General features: G+C 33.5%; 1 protein-coding gene across 1 annotated transcript in view; it reads right to left on the reverse strand.

Annotated features, from left to right (window-relative positions):
• LOC102690748 (vitellogenin-like) overlaps positions 1 to 16,744 on the reverse strand; it is a 44,728-nt gene that overhangs the window by 14,628 nt on the left and 13,356 nt on the right. Inside the window, exons 5-18 of the mRNA XM_069194523.1 lie at positions 14,501 to 14,645; positions 12,278 to 12,428; positions 10,748 to 10,905; positions 8,694 to 8,859; positions 6,922 to 7,047; positions 6,118 to 6,336; positions 5,243 to 5,460; positions 5,050 to 5,147; positions 4,277 to 4,401; positions 4,042 to 4,134; positions 3,268 to 3,399; positions 2,661 to 2,850; positions 1,104 to 1,197; positions 604 to 789 (exon numbers count right to left, since the gene is read on the reverse strand). Of these exons, the coding sequence (XP_069050624.1) occupies positions 604 to 789; positions 1,104 to 1,197; positions 2,661 to 2,850; positions 3,268 to 3,399; positions 4,042 to 4,134; positions 4,277 to 4,401; positions 5,050 to 5,147; positions 5,243 to 5,460; positions 6,118 to 6,336; positions 6,922 to 7,047; positions 8,694 to 8,859; positions 10,748 to 10,905; positions 12,278 to 12,428; positions 14,501 to 14,645 (2,101 nt within the window). The remainder of the gene's footprint in view (positions 1 to 603; positions 790 to 1,103; positions 1,198 to 2,660; positions 2,851 to 3,267; positions 3,400 to 4,041; positions 4,135 to 4,276; positions 4,402 to 5,049; positions 5,148 to 5,242; positions 5,461 to 6,117; positions 6,337 to 6,921; positions 7,048 to 8,693; positions 8,860 to 10,747; positions 10,906 to 12,277; positions 12,429 to 14,500; positions 14,646 to 16,744) is intronic.

Consider the following 16,744-nt stretch of genomic DNA (forward strand, 5'->3'; position numbering starts at 1 on the left):
CATGTATGGGAAACAATTTCATCCTCTGCAAAATAAGGCAGTGGAATAAGTTTCTTCAAAAGGCTGGATAGCAAGAATAAAAGAAACACAATTTAACAATTGCTGCCATAGCATTATTTTAAATGCAATTAAATAATAAAGTTAATTACATACTATTACTCCTGCTGAATTTAATTCTGCTTTTTTAGAGGGTTCAAAATGATGTTTTCTTGAGTGTTTTGAAGCAGATCCAGGCAGAATGAGATCATGTTTTTGGAGAGGGAGAGTTTCAGCATTTCGTAGCACAGAAAATGTCTGAGACCTGTTAAAAGTAAAGAACTTTGATAAATACAGACAATTAAGAATAAAAGTTGCTGTGATGGGATCATCAACATTCAAAAGTTTTCCCTTAAATTACATCTTACATTTTATGCTTTCAGAACAATAATTTTACAAAAGTATATTTTTAAGAGTGTATGTTTCATTATTTTGTTTCAAATCAATATATTAATTATGTAATTAATTATTTTAGATTTTTTATTAAATGTAGATATCTTTTGGATTTCTGTGTATATGGTAAAATATTTTTTGTAAAGTTCACAAAGCTTTTCAGAGAAAACTTACTTGAGTTCCAAAAGTTCATTCTCCTTCTGGCAAGATGGAAATTCCACACGAAACCTTGCTTCTTTCAGATCCATTGTGAGATCAAATTTCAGTGGCACTGCCATCTGTAAATCAGCATGATGCTCTGAGCCAGTCTGTATGAGTTCTGTGTTAACCCCATGAAAACAAATGAAGTTTTGGAGATTGCTGCAAAGAAAAGATTAAATTCAAATCTTGAGTCATATCTCTGTAACTAGATATTATTATTTTTTTAATTATAAAAATATTCTGTAAATGTGATGAAAATATAGTTGCAGCTATTAATGCCCCAAATACAACTAGTAAGTTAAAAAGAACAGCATTTAGATCATTAATATAAATAAAAATGCAATAATAGGTAGTTACCATTATATATAAAATATTTTAACTTAATTACAATTCCACTTAATAAAACAGATTTTTAAACATTCATACATTCATAATTAAAGGCAGACTACACTAAATGTGTAAAAAAAGTTTACCTCAATACAGAGTCTACTTGAGTCTCAATTTCTGAATTCAGCAATTGGGCTACCCCCAAGCCTCTTATTGGAGCTGGGTGAACTTGTGTTTTGGCTACCAAACAAAGAAAGAGATGATTAAGCAGAAAAAGTGCATTTAGTTGCAAGAAAAAGTTTATGAACTCTTTGGAATTACCTGGATTTCTGCATTAATTACTCATTAAAATGTGGTCTGATCAACTAAGTCACAATAATAGACAAACACCATCTGCTTAAACTGATAACACACAAACAATTGTACTTCTTGTCAATATTGAACACATCTTTTGAACATTCACATTCCAGGCTGGAAAAAGTATGTGAACCCTTGTATTTAGTAACTGGTAGAACCTCTTTTAGCAGCAATAACTTCACCCAAACTTTTCCTGTAGCTGCTGATGAGACTTGCACAACAGTTAGGAGGAATTTTAGACCATTCCGCTTTACAAAAGAACAGCTCTCTTCAGGTCATGCCACAGAATCTCAGTTGGGTTGAGGTCTGGACTCTGACTTGGCCATTCCAGAACACACATTTTCTTCTGTTTAAGCCATTCTGTTGTTGATTTACTCCTGTGTTTTGGGTCATTGTCTTGTTGCATCACCCTATTAAGCTTCAGGTGACGGATCACTACCATGACATTCTCCCGTAAAATTTCCTGATACAATTTTGAATTCATTGTTACCTCTATGACACCAAGCTGTCCAGGCCCTGAGGAAGCAAAGCAGCCCCAAACCATGATGCTCCATCCACCATACTTTGTGGTTGGGATGAGGTTTTGGTGTTGGTGTGCAGTGCTTTTGTTCCTCCAAACAGGGTTGTGCGTTTGTGCCAAAGAGTTCAAGTTTTGTCTCATCCATCCACAGAACATTGTCCCAGAAGCATTATGGAACATTCAAGTGGTCAAACATGAGACGTGCAGCAATTTTGTTTTTTGAGAGCAGTGGTTTCCTCTGTGGTATCCTTCCATTAAAACCATTCTTGTTCAGTATTTTTCTTGTAGTGGACACGAACAGAGACTTTGGCAAGTTCAAGAGATTTCTGCAGGTCCTTTTAACCTGTTAACCTGTTAACCTAGGATTCTTTTTCAAGTCTTCAGCATTGCACACTGCGTTATTGCCGTGATCTTTGCAGTAGCAACAGTACTGAATTTCCTCCATTTTTAGACAATTTGTTTTACTGTGGATTGATGAACACCCAGGTCTTTAGAACTGCTTTTGTAGCCTATACCAGATTTATGCATTTCTACAGTTCTTCTTCTAAGGTCCTCTGATATTTCTTTTGATCAGGGCATAGTTCACATGAACAGCTCTTTCTTGAGAGTATCAAACTCTGTCAGTAACCAACCTTTGTGTGCCTTTTATATGAGGCAGGACACTTCTGGCTGTTTTTCTGTAAAAGTAAGATGAATGCCTTCACATAAAACTTTGAATGGTTTACAAAGCATAATGTTAGGAACATTTGTGATAAACTCTGAGGAATTACAAAATATAGACAGTGTCCCAAAAGGTCAGGCTAGTTTACACCATGTGACAACTCACCATTTACTGTCATGCCAGTCATGATTGTATAGTACTGACTATTTTCCACTGGAAGACCCAGACTTGTAGATTCTATGTAACGAATTTCAGACGCCAGATAGGCATGAGTCCACTGAAACAAAATCCCCCTTTGAAGCAAATCTATTATTTTCCATGGATAAGTGTGTTCACCTGCCACTGTGCTTAACACCTGTAAAGAAAGCATGTCATTAAAAAGTGTAGCAATGTAAAACAGTTACTGGGTTTAGTTTGCCTTTTTTATAGGATCTATCATATTCAATAATCAATAAATTCATTATGCAGCAACTTTCAAATGAAGTGTTACCCTTGCAGGAAATACATTTAACTACTCAAAACCAAAAGATGAACAAATGTAAAAATATTTAAATGTTCTGGATTACAATTTAATGACACCTCCAGGATTAATAACTATTAATTATCAAGTTATTATGAAGATAACCCAGATAAGCTACATCTCAGAAGTATCCTGTGAAAACCAGAATACTTTCCAAATATTTCTCTTTTGAGAAGATGACAATGGGATGATCCACAGTATATTGTACATATTAGTATTGAGTAGGTCCATTTTTGTTTCCAATGATCTTACCTCCATTGCTTTATGAAAAGTATTTCTGTTGATGTCTGCAAAAAACACTTCTTGACCAAAAAACTTCAGATAAGTAGACAGTAAGGCATTTTCTGTTGGAGTTGATTTCCATCCTGATAAACTATTAGAGAGCTGACAACATAGATAAAGGAATATGTACATATACATTCATATTTGTCTGAACTTAACATTCATACTCCCCCTTTTCAAAGCTAGTAGAAAATGCTGGCAGTAATAACACATTTTCAAAAGCATGTCTGTCAGGTGTATATTTCAACTGCAAATAGGCAAAATACAATACACAGTTTTACAGCTTAAATAATCAAGATAAGAAATTGATTTTTTATATATTGTTATATAGATAGATGATTGACAGATACTTTATTATTGTAACTACTGTAAGTATACTAACTATATTATTACAATATGTTCATTAATACATATTCTTTGTTCATGTAAATAAACAAGTACCTTGTTTAATAATTGTATTATTACTAGCAAGACTAGCTATTTATGGAATGTAATTTAAAAATAAATAAATGTGAAACTGTGAACTAGTTATTTAAAAGAAAACTTTTGTTCTTTAAATAAAGAAAAAATAAACACAACACTCCTTCTAAATTGAAAAAAATATTTTTGGATTATGTTAAAAAGATTCTTTCCATATGTTTTGTATCTATGAAACAGAATAAACACCTATTTACTGTATCTCAGTGGAGGTTTTTTATTAAAATTTTAATAGAGGCAAAAAATGTTCAGTCTAATTCTACTTACCATTTTCAAGACTTTTGCAATAGCTGCTTTAATCTTTTCTGTAAAGGAACTCTTCTTAAAAATCTCATCCATTCCTTCAACCCGGACACCTAACTGTAGAGATGTTTGCAAAACACAGTATACAATGTTGAAGTTTAAAAAAACACGCTTTACTCATTACGTATGCATACTTGAAAAATTATTTGTGCAGGAAATGAACATTATGGAGCATGTAAGTAATATTTTATTAATGTACCTCCCAAGGATCAGATACAGTTCCAATAAAGTAGGTCTTGAGTCTGTGCATTATAGTTGTTGGCATCCAACGCGCGGCACTGTTCATCAGATAGAAATCTGCAGCCACACCAGAGAGGAAGCCATCTAAACAAGGAGGAAAAACAGTTTTTTAAAAACTTACTTTAAATAAATTTGATATGATTACTGTTTTTCACATAAATATCATATGTCCAAGACATATTTGCAGTTGTAGAGGCTAATTAATTTACATCAAAACTGTAGTACCTGTGTAATTATTGTTAGATTGATATCATTTCATAAAAAAAACAAATACAGAAAGGGACAACTGTAATCAAAATGGGAGAATTTAACCTTGGTTATTTAGCTAAGTAAAAAAATATAGACTGAAGGCTTGAACCTAAAATGGTAGCTCAGGCACTGAATTTCCCCTTCTAATCAGATCATTTTCCTATGCATCAACACCTAGTACAAATCCCTATAAATTCAATGTAAATTTGAAAAAAATCTTTAAATATTTGAATGATAAGGATAGCAAGTTTCTTTATCATTTGATGTCACAGCCCAACTTAAAAAAGACTTAAGCATCTTAAGCAAAATTGTTGACCATTTCTGAACAGAAGGCAGCAACTTTCAGGGGGTAAATGGAAATGTTCTTGAAGCCAATTTGATTGATCTTTTAGAAAAAGTACTTTGGTAGGCAATTTTTAATATAATTAATTTGAGAGGATTAGAAACTTAGAATACATCATCTGAAATAAACTATAGACTTACCGGTAAAGTAATCATTATGAAATGCTTTGCTGTACCGAAAACTCAACTTGCCAAATTTTGGACCGAGTATCTTCAAAGCTACAGTGCAAGCAGCTGCCCTGAATAAAAAGACATAGTGGATTTTATCAGGTACTGTAACTGAAACAATCAATTGCAACTTTAATAAAAACAGAAATATTTCCTGACTACTCACAATTCTCTGTTGTCAGGAGTGGTGGATCTGGTCAGTGTTTTCATCTGGGAGTAGCAGAAACTAGCCACTTGTAAGTTGGTTTCTGTCAGCATTGATTCAGCTATCATTGAAACAAGAGCCAAAGGTGGTCTTGTTTCAAATACAACCAAACAAGCATGCATTCGGACTTCAGAATGCAAGCTACGGTCCTTGAGGATCTTCTGTACAATGTCTTGTACCTGGAATTTGGCAAATTATAAGTGAGAAATTGATTACTAGAAGAATTTACTATGTTTTTAAACAAATGAATCAGGGTAACTATTTGAAATCGAAGAGACTGCACTATAGATAATAATGCAAACTATATAATATATTTTATGTTCCACACATTTGTTTACTGCATGCCATATTTCAGGTTTACTAATTGTACCAAAGGATTCCAAATTTTGCAGGTTGGTTTGATGGTCAGGTATTTAGAGACAGTTCAATACTTTAAAGGTTTGTTACATATTCAAGTAGTAGAGGACATTGCAGTAAGTATTAATTGATTTTGCTTGCTTAGTAAAATTCAAATAAATGTGCCACACATGTTTAATATTAATTATGTTTAAGAAATTATTTTGTCATTTCATAAATCCCTGTATAAATTAAGTGGTGGGTAGTGTAGGAAACTTTCTATATTATTAAAACAGTAGAACAGGACAGACTAAAAAAACATTATGGTTAGATTCTGAAAAAAATTAAATACTCTATAATTATTATTAAAAACTGTAAGTTTGATTAGTGCTGTAACTGGCATCGCTTTATTAAATAAAGTGATGTTACAATAGTGAATGAGTAAATATATTTCAACATAAAAAAAGCTGGGTTAGTGAAATCCAGAAGAATTCTCTCACACTCCTGGGATCTTTGATGGCAATGTTCCTGAGAGCCAGAACAGCTGCATTTTGCACTCTAAGAGGAATCTCTGAAACACTAGATGCAAATCCTGGCAGGAATTTCATAATAGACTTGATGTACTCAGGCTGTCCTGCGTTCCCAATAGCCTTCAGGGCCAGAATGATCTGCACTTCGTCAGCTTTGCTAGAGGCCTCTGCAGCAAGATCACGTAGCGGCTGTGGAGATCAGAACAGGATAGATTCCCAAGAATGCTAACATTTATTTGTCTTTAAATTGTATCATCTGTCACTTAATTATTTATCAGAAAGTCAGAAGAGTGCAAAACTACATTTTAGATAGTGAAATAACTGGTGTTCCTTCAACCTAGTTTCCTGAGGTGAGCATTTATCATGAACTGCCAAATGATTTACCTAAATACATTAAAATTAACTAGAAATAACCACACCCAATAATTAAATGTACTTAATGGATTATGGAGTGTTTACTCAACTAGATGAAAAAAAATATTCACTGGATTAGCGAACTTGAATAACCATAGAATAACCATAGAAAAGTAGAGAAAAAATGTAGTGAAACACTGGAGTCAGTATAGTCCATTCAAAAAGACATGTGAGGGAGAAAATGGAATCACATACAGTATTTATTGTGTCTTAGGAGAGGAAATGACGCCATGAGTAATTGTGAATTACTGACAGGATGGAACATGGTTGTTGTTATCCCTTTTGTACTTTATAAAAATAATTTTAAAAAATTAGGAAGTGATTAATTTGGTAAGTACATATAAAAATGTAAGGTAATACCTGTAGAGCTTCTTGAGGACACTCCTCACGGTCAACACAGTATCTATAAACCATTGAGCCATAAACTAGAGTCATGGTTTTCAACAATATTGTAGATTTCTGGATGAATGGGAATTTCAGAAATTCCTGAGAAAAGGTTTAATAGAGATAGCTGGGAGTCAATGATTAATTAATAAACAGTATCATAAATATTATGCATTTATATTCATTTTAACTACTTAATGAATAGCAGATTTCATTATATATCATTCATTTTCTATCAGAACTCAATTAATCACAGGTTTTATAATATTGTGGCCTATATTAAAGTATGAGTATTTTTAACACATACTGTTTATATAGCTACAACATGGACATTTTACAGGTCAGTAATGTTTTTCTATTTGTTTTAAGATCACAATTTATTTACAAAAAATAACTACTTGCTGGTGTTAATTGTCACTTTGCCTTGCAGTTACAAAAAGTATGTTAATTACTGAGTGGATTTATGTGTTAATTCTGATACTGGAAATTTTGAACTGAAGTTAATGTTTAAAATGAATATTTTACTCAAAAGTATCCAGAATGTAGTTTATAAACGACTTGAAAATGTCTACAAAAATAAAGCACTCTATAGAACATTTAAAAGGGACAAACCCTAAAATGCAAGAGCTGCAAACATAAGTGAATAAAGGCATTGAAAAGCTGAAAGGGAGTTCGAAAAAAGATGTACAGTAGAACCCTAAGTAACTTTTTACTTATTAGTAATGGTACTTAAACACTAAAGTACAAAATAGCCCCAGATGTCAATAGACTGCATTATTATCCAGGATTTTCAAATTGTCAAGATCTGTCACACTTTCATGGACTAAAACAACTCTACGTGCTCCTCCTCCCTAGTAGACTTTTCTGTTAGGCACAATGTAGCTGAAAGTGTATAAAATACCAAAAGAGTCCAACAAGTGGACATGATTCTTGTGGGAAAGCTAATGTAAAAAACAACAAGTAATTTGCAAGCTGGGATTTTACATAAAAGTAACTGGAAAAGAGATAAGATAAAAGGGATTAAACTGAACAATTGTTCTTACTTTATGTGTAAAGTTTTGGATATGAAACATTTATTCTTACAGTACTGTATATATAGTAGTACAATTATTGTATCTGACTATGTGGAGGGTGGTGCAGTGACATCGTGGTTAGTGCTAGTTCTTGGGGCCTGGGTTTTGTTCCTGTCTAGGATATGTTTTGTGTGGAGTCTTCATGTTCTCTTTTTGTTCATGTAGAGTTTCTTCAGATGCTCTGGATTCTTCACACTTGTTAAAGCATCTTCCTACAGTACCTCTCAAAGCACAGTTTATGTCTGATTAGCTATTTTAAACGTTTTCTTTCTCCATATCCCTGTAATAGTCTGGCATCCTATTCAGGATGAAAGCAGACATGTGCTCTGAATCTCTGCTTCTTGAATAGGTGCTGGGTTGCCACACACTCTAACAAGTAAGCTGCTTTCTCGAAGGGTCTTGTTATGAAGTAAGCTCTCGTACAAATGGTACTGTAAATAAGTTGGGATTATTTGTATTTGAAAGATTTTTAAGAATACAAAGTGAGGTACAGTATGCAAATACATGAATTGACAATATGAAAAACTGGAAAATAAACTAGAACAAAGTTCTAATTAGGCTGATAATAATTTTTTATGACATATGGTTGTGTTTTAGGCTTACCTCTTTTCTTTTTCTTATTCATATAAAAAATAAATTAAGAAAGCATTATACATCTATAAAAATATAGTTTACCTTAGACAGCTTAATTGTTTCAGAATCAGATGTCATTAAATGGAATGCAAATAAAATTGCTTGAACAGCTTCCTTTTCTGTAATATCTTCATTCTCAATTCTATTTTTCAGGAATTTGATAACATTGGTGCCTGGAATCGTAACAACTGAATCTAGTATCCATCTCCTGTCAATGAAAAAGCACCACAGTCATGAAAAGAATAGTTTATTCCAAGTATTGTTTTGCAATGAGGCAATAAAGAGGTCATTTGCATAGTATAAAGTTTTCATCTTTGTTCAGTTATAATACATAAGTGTCCAGCACAAAATAACATATGTCAAACAGATTAAATGGGTAGAGTAATGTGAGATAAAGTAAGTATTGTGTATTATAACTTACTTCAAAATGTTTTCCTTTGCATTACATGGATAGCAGAAGTACTTTCTGACCAATTTGCTGCTTAGATATTTCATATGCATGTATACATAAACACAATGCATAAAAAGTATTTTGTGTTTTTTCATCTACAATAATTCATTAAATTTAAACCTCACCTTTCCTGGTCTTTCCTGTTTCCTGCTCGAAAATTACACCATTATTGAACTGATGTTTGATACCACAGAGAAGTGAAAGTTTTAATGCTTCAACACATCCATGCAAATATATACAAAAATAAATAATTTGAATTTGGAAACACAGAAATTGTCCATTCATCAGCCACAACTGCCACTGGTCTGTGCAAATACCTTTTCTTTCCAAATCCAAAAAAACAAAACACATGCATGTAAAGATGGAATAACTGAGCAAATGAGTGAAAAAAAAAATGGATCTAAAAAAATCTAAGCTGTTTCAATTTATTATTCAAAGATTTCAAAGCTTGGGGCTTTTATTATATTTGCCTAGCTTTATTTTTTTATCTGTTTTGTCAATGTAGACATTCTTCCATTTCTCAATAAAACATATTTTTTGTTTTAAATATTCTGTCCAAAGATCAGCTAAATTCCCAAACTCTACAAAACCAGAGAGGCATTTACTTTAGGTTTATACAGTATGTATATAGTGTGTCTACTCTCGTTTTCCCTTATTTGTATTCGTAGTTCACTTGTGTATTTGTGTGAAATTTTGTGTATAGGATGAGTTTAGGTTGTCGGGTACATTCTGCACAGGTTGTTGATCTTTGTTTTAGTAACTCTAGTTTAGGAAGGGTGAGTGCCTATTGTCTTGTATGGTTTTTGGGTAGTTAGTGAAGGTAAGCTAAGGCGTTAGAAGATGCCGAAGACCGAGTGGGTTTTGTTTTGGTAGTTAGGTCAGCTTTCCCTAACTAACCCTATTCACAGAAGTTCACACAAGTGAACTACAAATACAAATAAGGGAAAACGAGAGTAGACACAAGGAATAGGATACAAAAGAGCAAAAGAGCACAGAGGTTGAACATATAACATATAACAAGTTTGGGCAAGGTAATGGCGATATACAAGATAAACAAACGAAAGTACAAGGAGACAAACACAAAGCAACAAAGCCGAAACTTTATAAAAATACACACACGAAGAGAAACAAACAAAAATATAGAAGCGAAGCCGAAGCAAAATGAAAGCAAAATGAAGTTAAGCCAAGCAGAACCGAAGTCAAGCAAAAGGCCCCCTTGTTCTGTAAACCTCCAAGTTGTATACTGAATAAGCTGAATTCTGATTGGCCGAGAGTTGATTGAAGATAATGTAATACGAAAACAATAGTGTAATCATGGACCAATGAGGGTAGGAGAACAATCAAAGTCAGGAAGTGTGGAACATAGCAACAAAAACACACATGGACCACACACTGGGACATAACAGTGTCTTCTATTTCTCAATAAAATAGCTCTTTAGTTTTATTTATTCTGTCCAAAGATCAGCTATATTCCCAAACCCTACAAAACCAGAGAGGCATATACTTTACGTATATGCAGTATATTCCTGTCTGCTGTGCCTGTCTTCTTTTCTGAAGTAATGGTTATATACACTTGTATATGTATGTGGCATATAGCAGTTGTCACTATGATGCCATTTAAACTAAAACAGTGCTTTTAACTTACCTGTAGTCATTCCTCAGAGAAAATTGCTTCCAAAGAGCCTCCAAATTTTCTAATGTTGTGAAACGGAGTAATTGAACAAGCTGAAGAAAATCTGTGGGGGAGTGGGTATCAACCTGTGGCTGATTATTCTGTACCAAGCGTTGAAGTACCTCAGAAATCTAAGATGTAAAAGAATCAAAATTTTAGAACAGTAAATGCAACTAAGAGTCTGTTGGCATTTTACTATATATATATAATATATCTTTAAAATATCCAGCTTTCTTTAAAACATAGCTACTCATGCTCTATTCAGACTGCTTATATAATCTATTTTCAAATATCTTTCCCTATTAAGTATACATTGACCTAGCACATATTCATACGTCTTCATTCACTAGTGCTCTGTGTTTGGTTATAAACATGATGAAAACAGATTCTTTACAAGCCAATCCCTTTCCTGACATTATTGTACATATCTGATGAATGAAGTGATATCGTTCCTTTAAAAACATACAGTGTAATGCACTTTTCATGCTTTGATAAAACAACTTTACCATTTATAAATTGTTATGTTAATACCTACTACATAAACTACACTGCATTGTACTTTTAGTGCCACATAACACCCTTTGCCTAGAATACTGAAACTTCAAACATTCTTTCTCCATTATATAACACTCTCATATATATTTTTATGTTAACAAAATCGTATAATATTACTTTATTTATTTACTGTTTCCTCTCATATTATGAAACGAGGTGAAATTGAAACCATCAGCAATTTGGTTGCCAATATGCAGGAATATTGGCATGAGACTAAATAGTCTTCTCTTAGTTTGTGGTCTGCATAATACAAATATGGCTTCCCGTGAAATTCCTCCTCCAAATTACTCATGTATAACCATGATATTTTATCTATCGCCATTAGCCATGATAATTCAGGCACAGAAAGCACTTCTAATTTGTTTAAAATGTCTTGTTAAAAATAACAAATAGTTAATTGCCCAACCTAACAGATGTCTGTCTGTTACATATTTGTTACTGTATTTTCATTTTTCTTGTACAGTACATATTAGTGTTGTAGCTGTTTTCAGTCTTTTAACTGAAGGGTAATGTATATTATTCTCGGTTATAAAAAGTTCAAACGTAAAAAGTTTGTCAAGTGTTTTTCTGTGTATTTCAAATGTGTATTCCTTTCCAATGAACAGTTAATTTTGAATTTAATTTATGTTTTGTATATTTTAAAACAAAGTATAGTATTTATATATATCTCACATAAAGCAAAAAAAATATTTAAAAATAAAACATCAACTGGTCCATTATGTCCATTAAGTACATTATTAAAAAAATACACATTAAATTGTAAGTTTAAATGTTATATAACAATATAGTTGCTTAATTCAGCCTTGTTTTTTTCTATGTCATGAAAAGTTATAACTTATTATAATGTATGGTTTATTAGTATATAGCATATTTTATGTTTAAAATAAATAGTTCTCTAAGTACACTTGCAAAGAGATGTGATAAAAAGCCTTTTTTTTTACAAATTACCTGTATTTCTGTGTTTTTGGTTCTCATTAGTAGCACAGGAATTTGGTTTATTTCACTGCCAAATTTGTACTTCAGAGTCCCTCTGCTCTGCAAAGTAACTGAGGGTGGGTTGATTGGAGTTGCTCTCACTGCAGCTAAAGTCAGTTTTTTGCTAAAAAATGGGAAAAGATTAATATGGCTGTGTGCTTTACAGTTTTCTTTCCACAAGTCATAATTTTACAGCTGTCTTAGTGAACAATGGATAGTGCACTATTACCGTACAGTTTGTTGATGGAGAATTGACAATAAATATACGATATATTGTTTGTGACAGAAATTAACCACAATTAGCCCAAATGAGTATTTGAACCAATATACATTTTAATGTTTCTCATCATTTATAAATACATTGTATTAAACAGTATATTTAGAACATTTTTAGTCCACTCTTTATCGTTATTCCATCTTCTAGATAAACATTTTGTGCCAATCAAATTCTTTAAGTATTTCACTTTCTGTAGTCATTTTGGAAAAAAAATTGACATGCTTATTTTAATTTTATTTCCCATGGCCATTTACAAGGTTACATTTACAACATATATTTTAACAAACATGAGTTATATAAGTAATCATAATTTATAAATATTTTAGATATACTGTATAATATGCTGTTTATTAGTGTGTTCCTTGGTCATTTCATGTAAGCTTTTGTTCAACGTTTTTTATCCATATTGTTTTATTTTAAAACATTTCAGGGTTAAGTCGGTTTCACTTCATCTTCAAGCAATGATAACATCAGTAATTTCAATTGTTGGTAATGACATTTATATACTATATTATGTGTCTTTGCAATGTAATGGATTTAATTTAGCTCGTCCAATCAGTCCATTCAGTACAGTGCATTAGAGATTCAGTGGTTGAATTCTTGCCTGTTACATGGGAGGAATGGGTTCTATTCCCAGTAAAAGATCAACTTCTCCCCAAATTGCCCCTTGGGGATAATACTTTTTTTTTTCTAAAATTATATATATGTAATAGGAACAAGTAATAGGTTTATTCCATGCTGAAAAAAAGAAGAAAGAGAACAACGTTTCGGCCATGGAGCCTTCTTCAGAAGAAGGCTCCACGGCTGAAACTTTGTGTTCTCTTTCTTCTTTTTTTCAGCATGGAATAAACCTATTACTTCTTCCTTTGCAGCCTACGCATGCTGAAGCAGCTACCCACCTGAACTATATAAGTAATATGTCAATATAAAATACATATTATTATAAAACATATAGATGTGTATTGTATGCATATGATTTGTTATAATATATAAATACGTACATATTTATTATTTTTATATATTATGGTATGTAAAATTTTAAGCAATAACATGGTCCCTGCATAGTGTAAAACTACTAGTGTAGAGCTACTATCAACAGACTGCTAAAGCCAAACTGCCCCACCACATTACCTGCCTCATTGCAACTTTGCAACATGTTTTTAGATTTCTTTAGCTCCAAGATCAACAACATCCAGCATCACATTCTCTCGGATGTCTCTTCCACACCTCCTCCCTGCTTGCCCAACTTTACTGGTTCCCTTCTCTCCAACTACTGTCTTCTTGACTATGCATCCATCAATAAACTGGTTTTGCCAGAAATCCACCACCTGCGTATTAAATCCCATTCCCAACACTTTACCTCCATCCTGTTTCACTACTCTGTCCCATTGTCCTTAATATAATAAATGAATCCTTGAGCACTGGTATTGTACCAACAGTACTCAAAACTGCTGCTGTTACCCCGTGCCAAAAAAGCCAAACATGACTCTGGACTGTGGCACTTGTTGCAGCATGCCGCCTGACATCAAAACTTACTTACACAAGTACTGGTATTGCCCAGAAATAAACTAGAAATATAGGCATCTCTATAATTTACATATAATTTCTTTTTATAGTGACAATTAAGACATTTAATAGGCCTGACAGAGATGTTATACAGTACATGTATTGCAATGTTCTGTGAAAAAACCTATTTGGATTTAGCGAATAAATCCTTAAATGAATAGAATGGAAAGCTGCAAAGAACAAGAAGAGGTCAATTTCACACTGACATTTTCCAGGCGTGTTGGGCTTTCTCTTTCACTTTCATAATGGAATTAACCTCCAATTAATATTCAACTTTTTTATTTTCTTGACCTTCTAATTATAAAGACCATGTTTTCCTTTTATATAAACATATATATATATACATACTTTACCTGATTTTTATCATAGAAGTTCCACCCTTGATATTGACAGGCGCAAACTGTTGCAATTCCCGAGCATATGCTTTCGTTATTAGAGATCCATCTTCTGTAGGTTTAATGACATAGGAGTAGGTGACAATTCCCTCAGCATTTTTTCCTGTCTAAAATTAGGAAGGGGAAAAACAAAGTTACCCAGTTTAATCTAAATGATCTTGAGATGTATTTCTAAAGTATAAAAAATCTTCTATGAGAAGAAAACAAGATAAAGTAAATAATTGTAACAGTGTCAAGGCAGAAACTGAGAGCTATGGAAAATAAATAATACACTTGGTACAGCCACACACCTAAAAATAACATAAAATAACTTGTATCTGTTCTCAATACTTGAAAAATTAACCATCAGGCATTTTTTTAAATATTGTGTACAGATACAAATGTTCTTATGAAAACATTAGAAGTATGCAACATTTGTATTTATTTATTTATTATTTTTATACTAATAGTAAAATTATTATCAGGGAAATAAGATCAATAATTTGTGTAGCAGGTGTATAGACATTTTGTTGAATAGATGTATCATAATTAATTACCCTGATAAATACTTATTTATCAATGTTGTTTAACAAGTCTAAAAACAAGTGCCACATTTTTAAACCCATGAAATATTTATAGGAATAACTGTTTTTTATCCTTGTTTAGTTTAAACTGTTCTATTCTTAAATAATTAGAAGGGATTATACTTACCACTTCAATTATTTTAAGTATGCAATGGATGCAATGTATGTGAAATAAAAAATGAATAATTGAAAAGGTGAAACAATAAGTAAACACGTTGTTTACATAACATAATTAAGGACGTAAATAGCATCAGGTGGTGAAATAATTGGGTATCAAGTAAACAAGGACTGAATTTGGACAACTCTGTCCAATTTATTGGTCAGAAGTCCAGGTTAGTGAAATTACATGATTCTGCACACTGAAGAGATTTGAGAGCACCTCAGATAAAGAATATTAAAAATCAATATCTAAACATTTGGGGATACATCCGTCCACTGTGAGACAGACCACAGTGACTACCCAGAGAATCATTAAGGAAGTCATAAAGAACCCAAGAGTAACGTCTAAGGATCTGAAGGCCTTTCTCACTGTGACTAATGTTAATGTTCCTCCCTCAACCATCACCAAAATGAATGGTTTTCATGGGAGGATAGCCCATGAAAATTGCCCAGGAAAAACTTAAAAAGAACATTGCTATCCATTTTAGAGCTGTCAAAGAGGCCCTGGATGATTCATATGATCACAGAAATGTTCTATGGACAAACAAGCCGAACATTGGACTTGCCATAATGAATAATGTTTTGTGTAACAAAAAGCAAACACTGCATTTTTTAAGGTATACAATAAATGGTACTGTATATTGTTACGGATTCGGCCAGTGAAACCGAAACCAAGTAGCGAACCCACTTGCGGGAGCCGACAGAGACGAGTTGTGATCCAAATACCGTAGCCGAAGGAGAGAGCCAAGAGTCCAGGGGAAGCCAGAGATCCAAACAGGGAGAGAGTAGCCAAAGCCAGACCGTAATCCAAAACAGTAGACGAATGAGAGAGCCGAGAGTCCAGGGGAAGCCAGAGAACCAAACTAGGAGTAAGCAACCGAAGCCGAGCCGTAATCCAAAAGACGAAGTAAAAGGGGAAAAACCAAAGTCAGAACCAGAACAGTACGAGGAGGTAGAAGGCGCAGCGCAACTAAGTAGCTCGAAAGGGAAACCAATACTGAGCGAGGAGGTAGGGAAAGACTAATGCTTAAATACCAGATGAGACGGAGGTGTGATGGTGAAAACGTAGTGATAGGTGGACTGATGAACTAAGGCTACGCCTTCTCCTGCCTCTTTCATTGCCGAGAGGCAGGGATCGTAACATTACCCCCCTCTCTATGGGCGGCTCCCGACGCCCTAGCTGGACGATTAGGGAAACTCTGATGGAAATCCCGGATCAGGTTTGAATCCAGTATATCTCTTTCCGCTACCCACGACCGCTCCTCTGGACCATAGCCTTCCCAATCCACTAGTTATTGCAGGGATCCACGAGACCATCGGGAATCTAAGATCTTATTTACGGTGTAGGCAGGAAGTCCATCAATTACTCGAGGTGGTGGGGGTTTTTGTTGCGGTTTAGACAGAGTGGATCGGTGAAAGGGCTTAAGGAGGGAAACATGGAATGTAGGGTGAATCCTGAGGGTAGGAGGCAAGGCCAGCC

This window comes from Lepisosteus oculatus, chromosome 9, assembly GCF_040954835.1.
Source record: "Lepisosteus oculatus isolate fLepOcu1 chromosome 9, fLepOcu1.hap2, whole genome shotgun sequence".
Classification (NCBI taxonomy): Eukaryota; Metazoa; Chordata; class Actinopteri; order Semionotiformes; family Lepisosteidae; genus Lepisosteus; species Lepisosteus oculatus.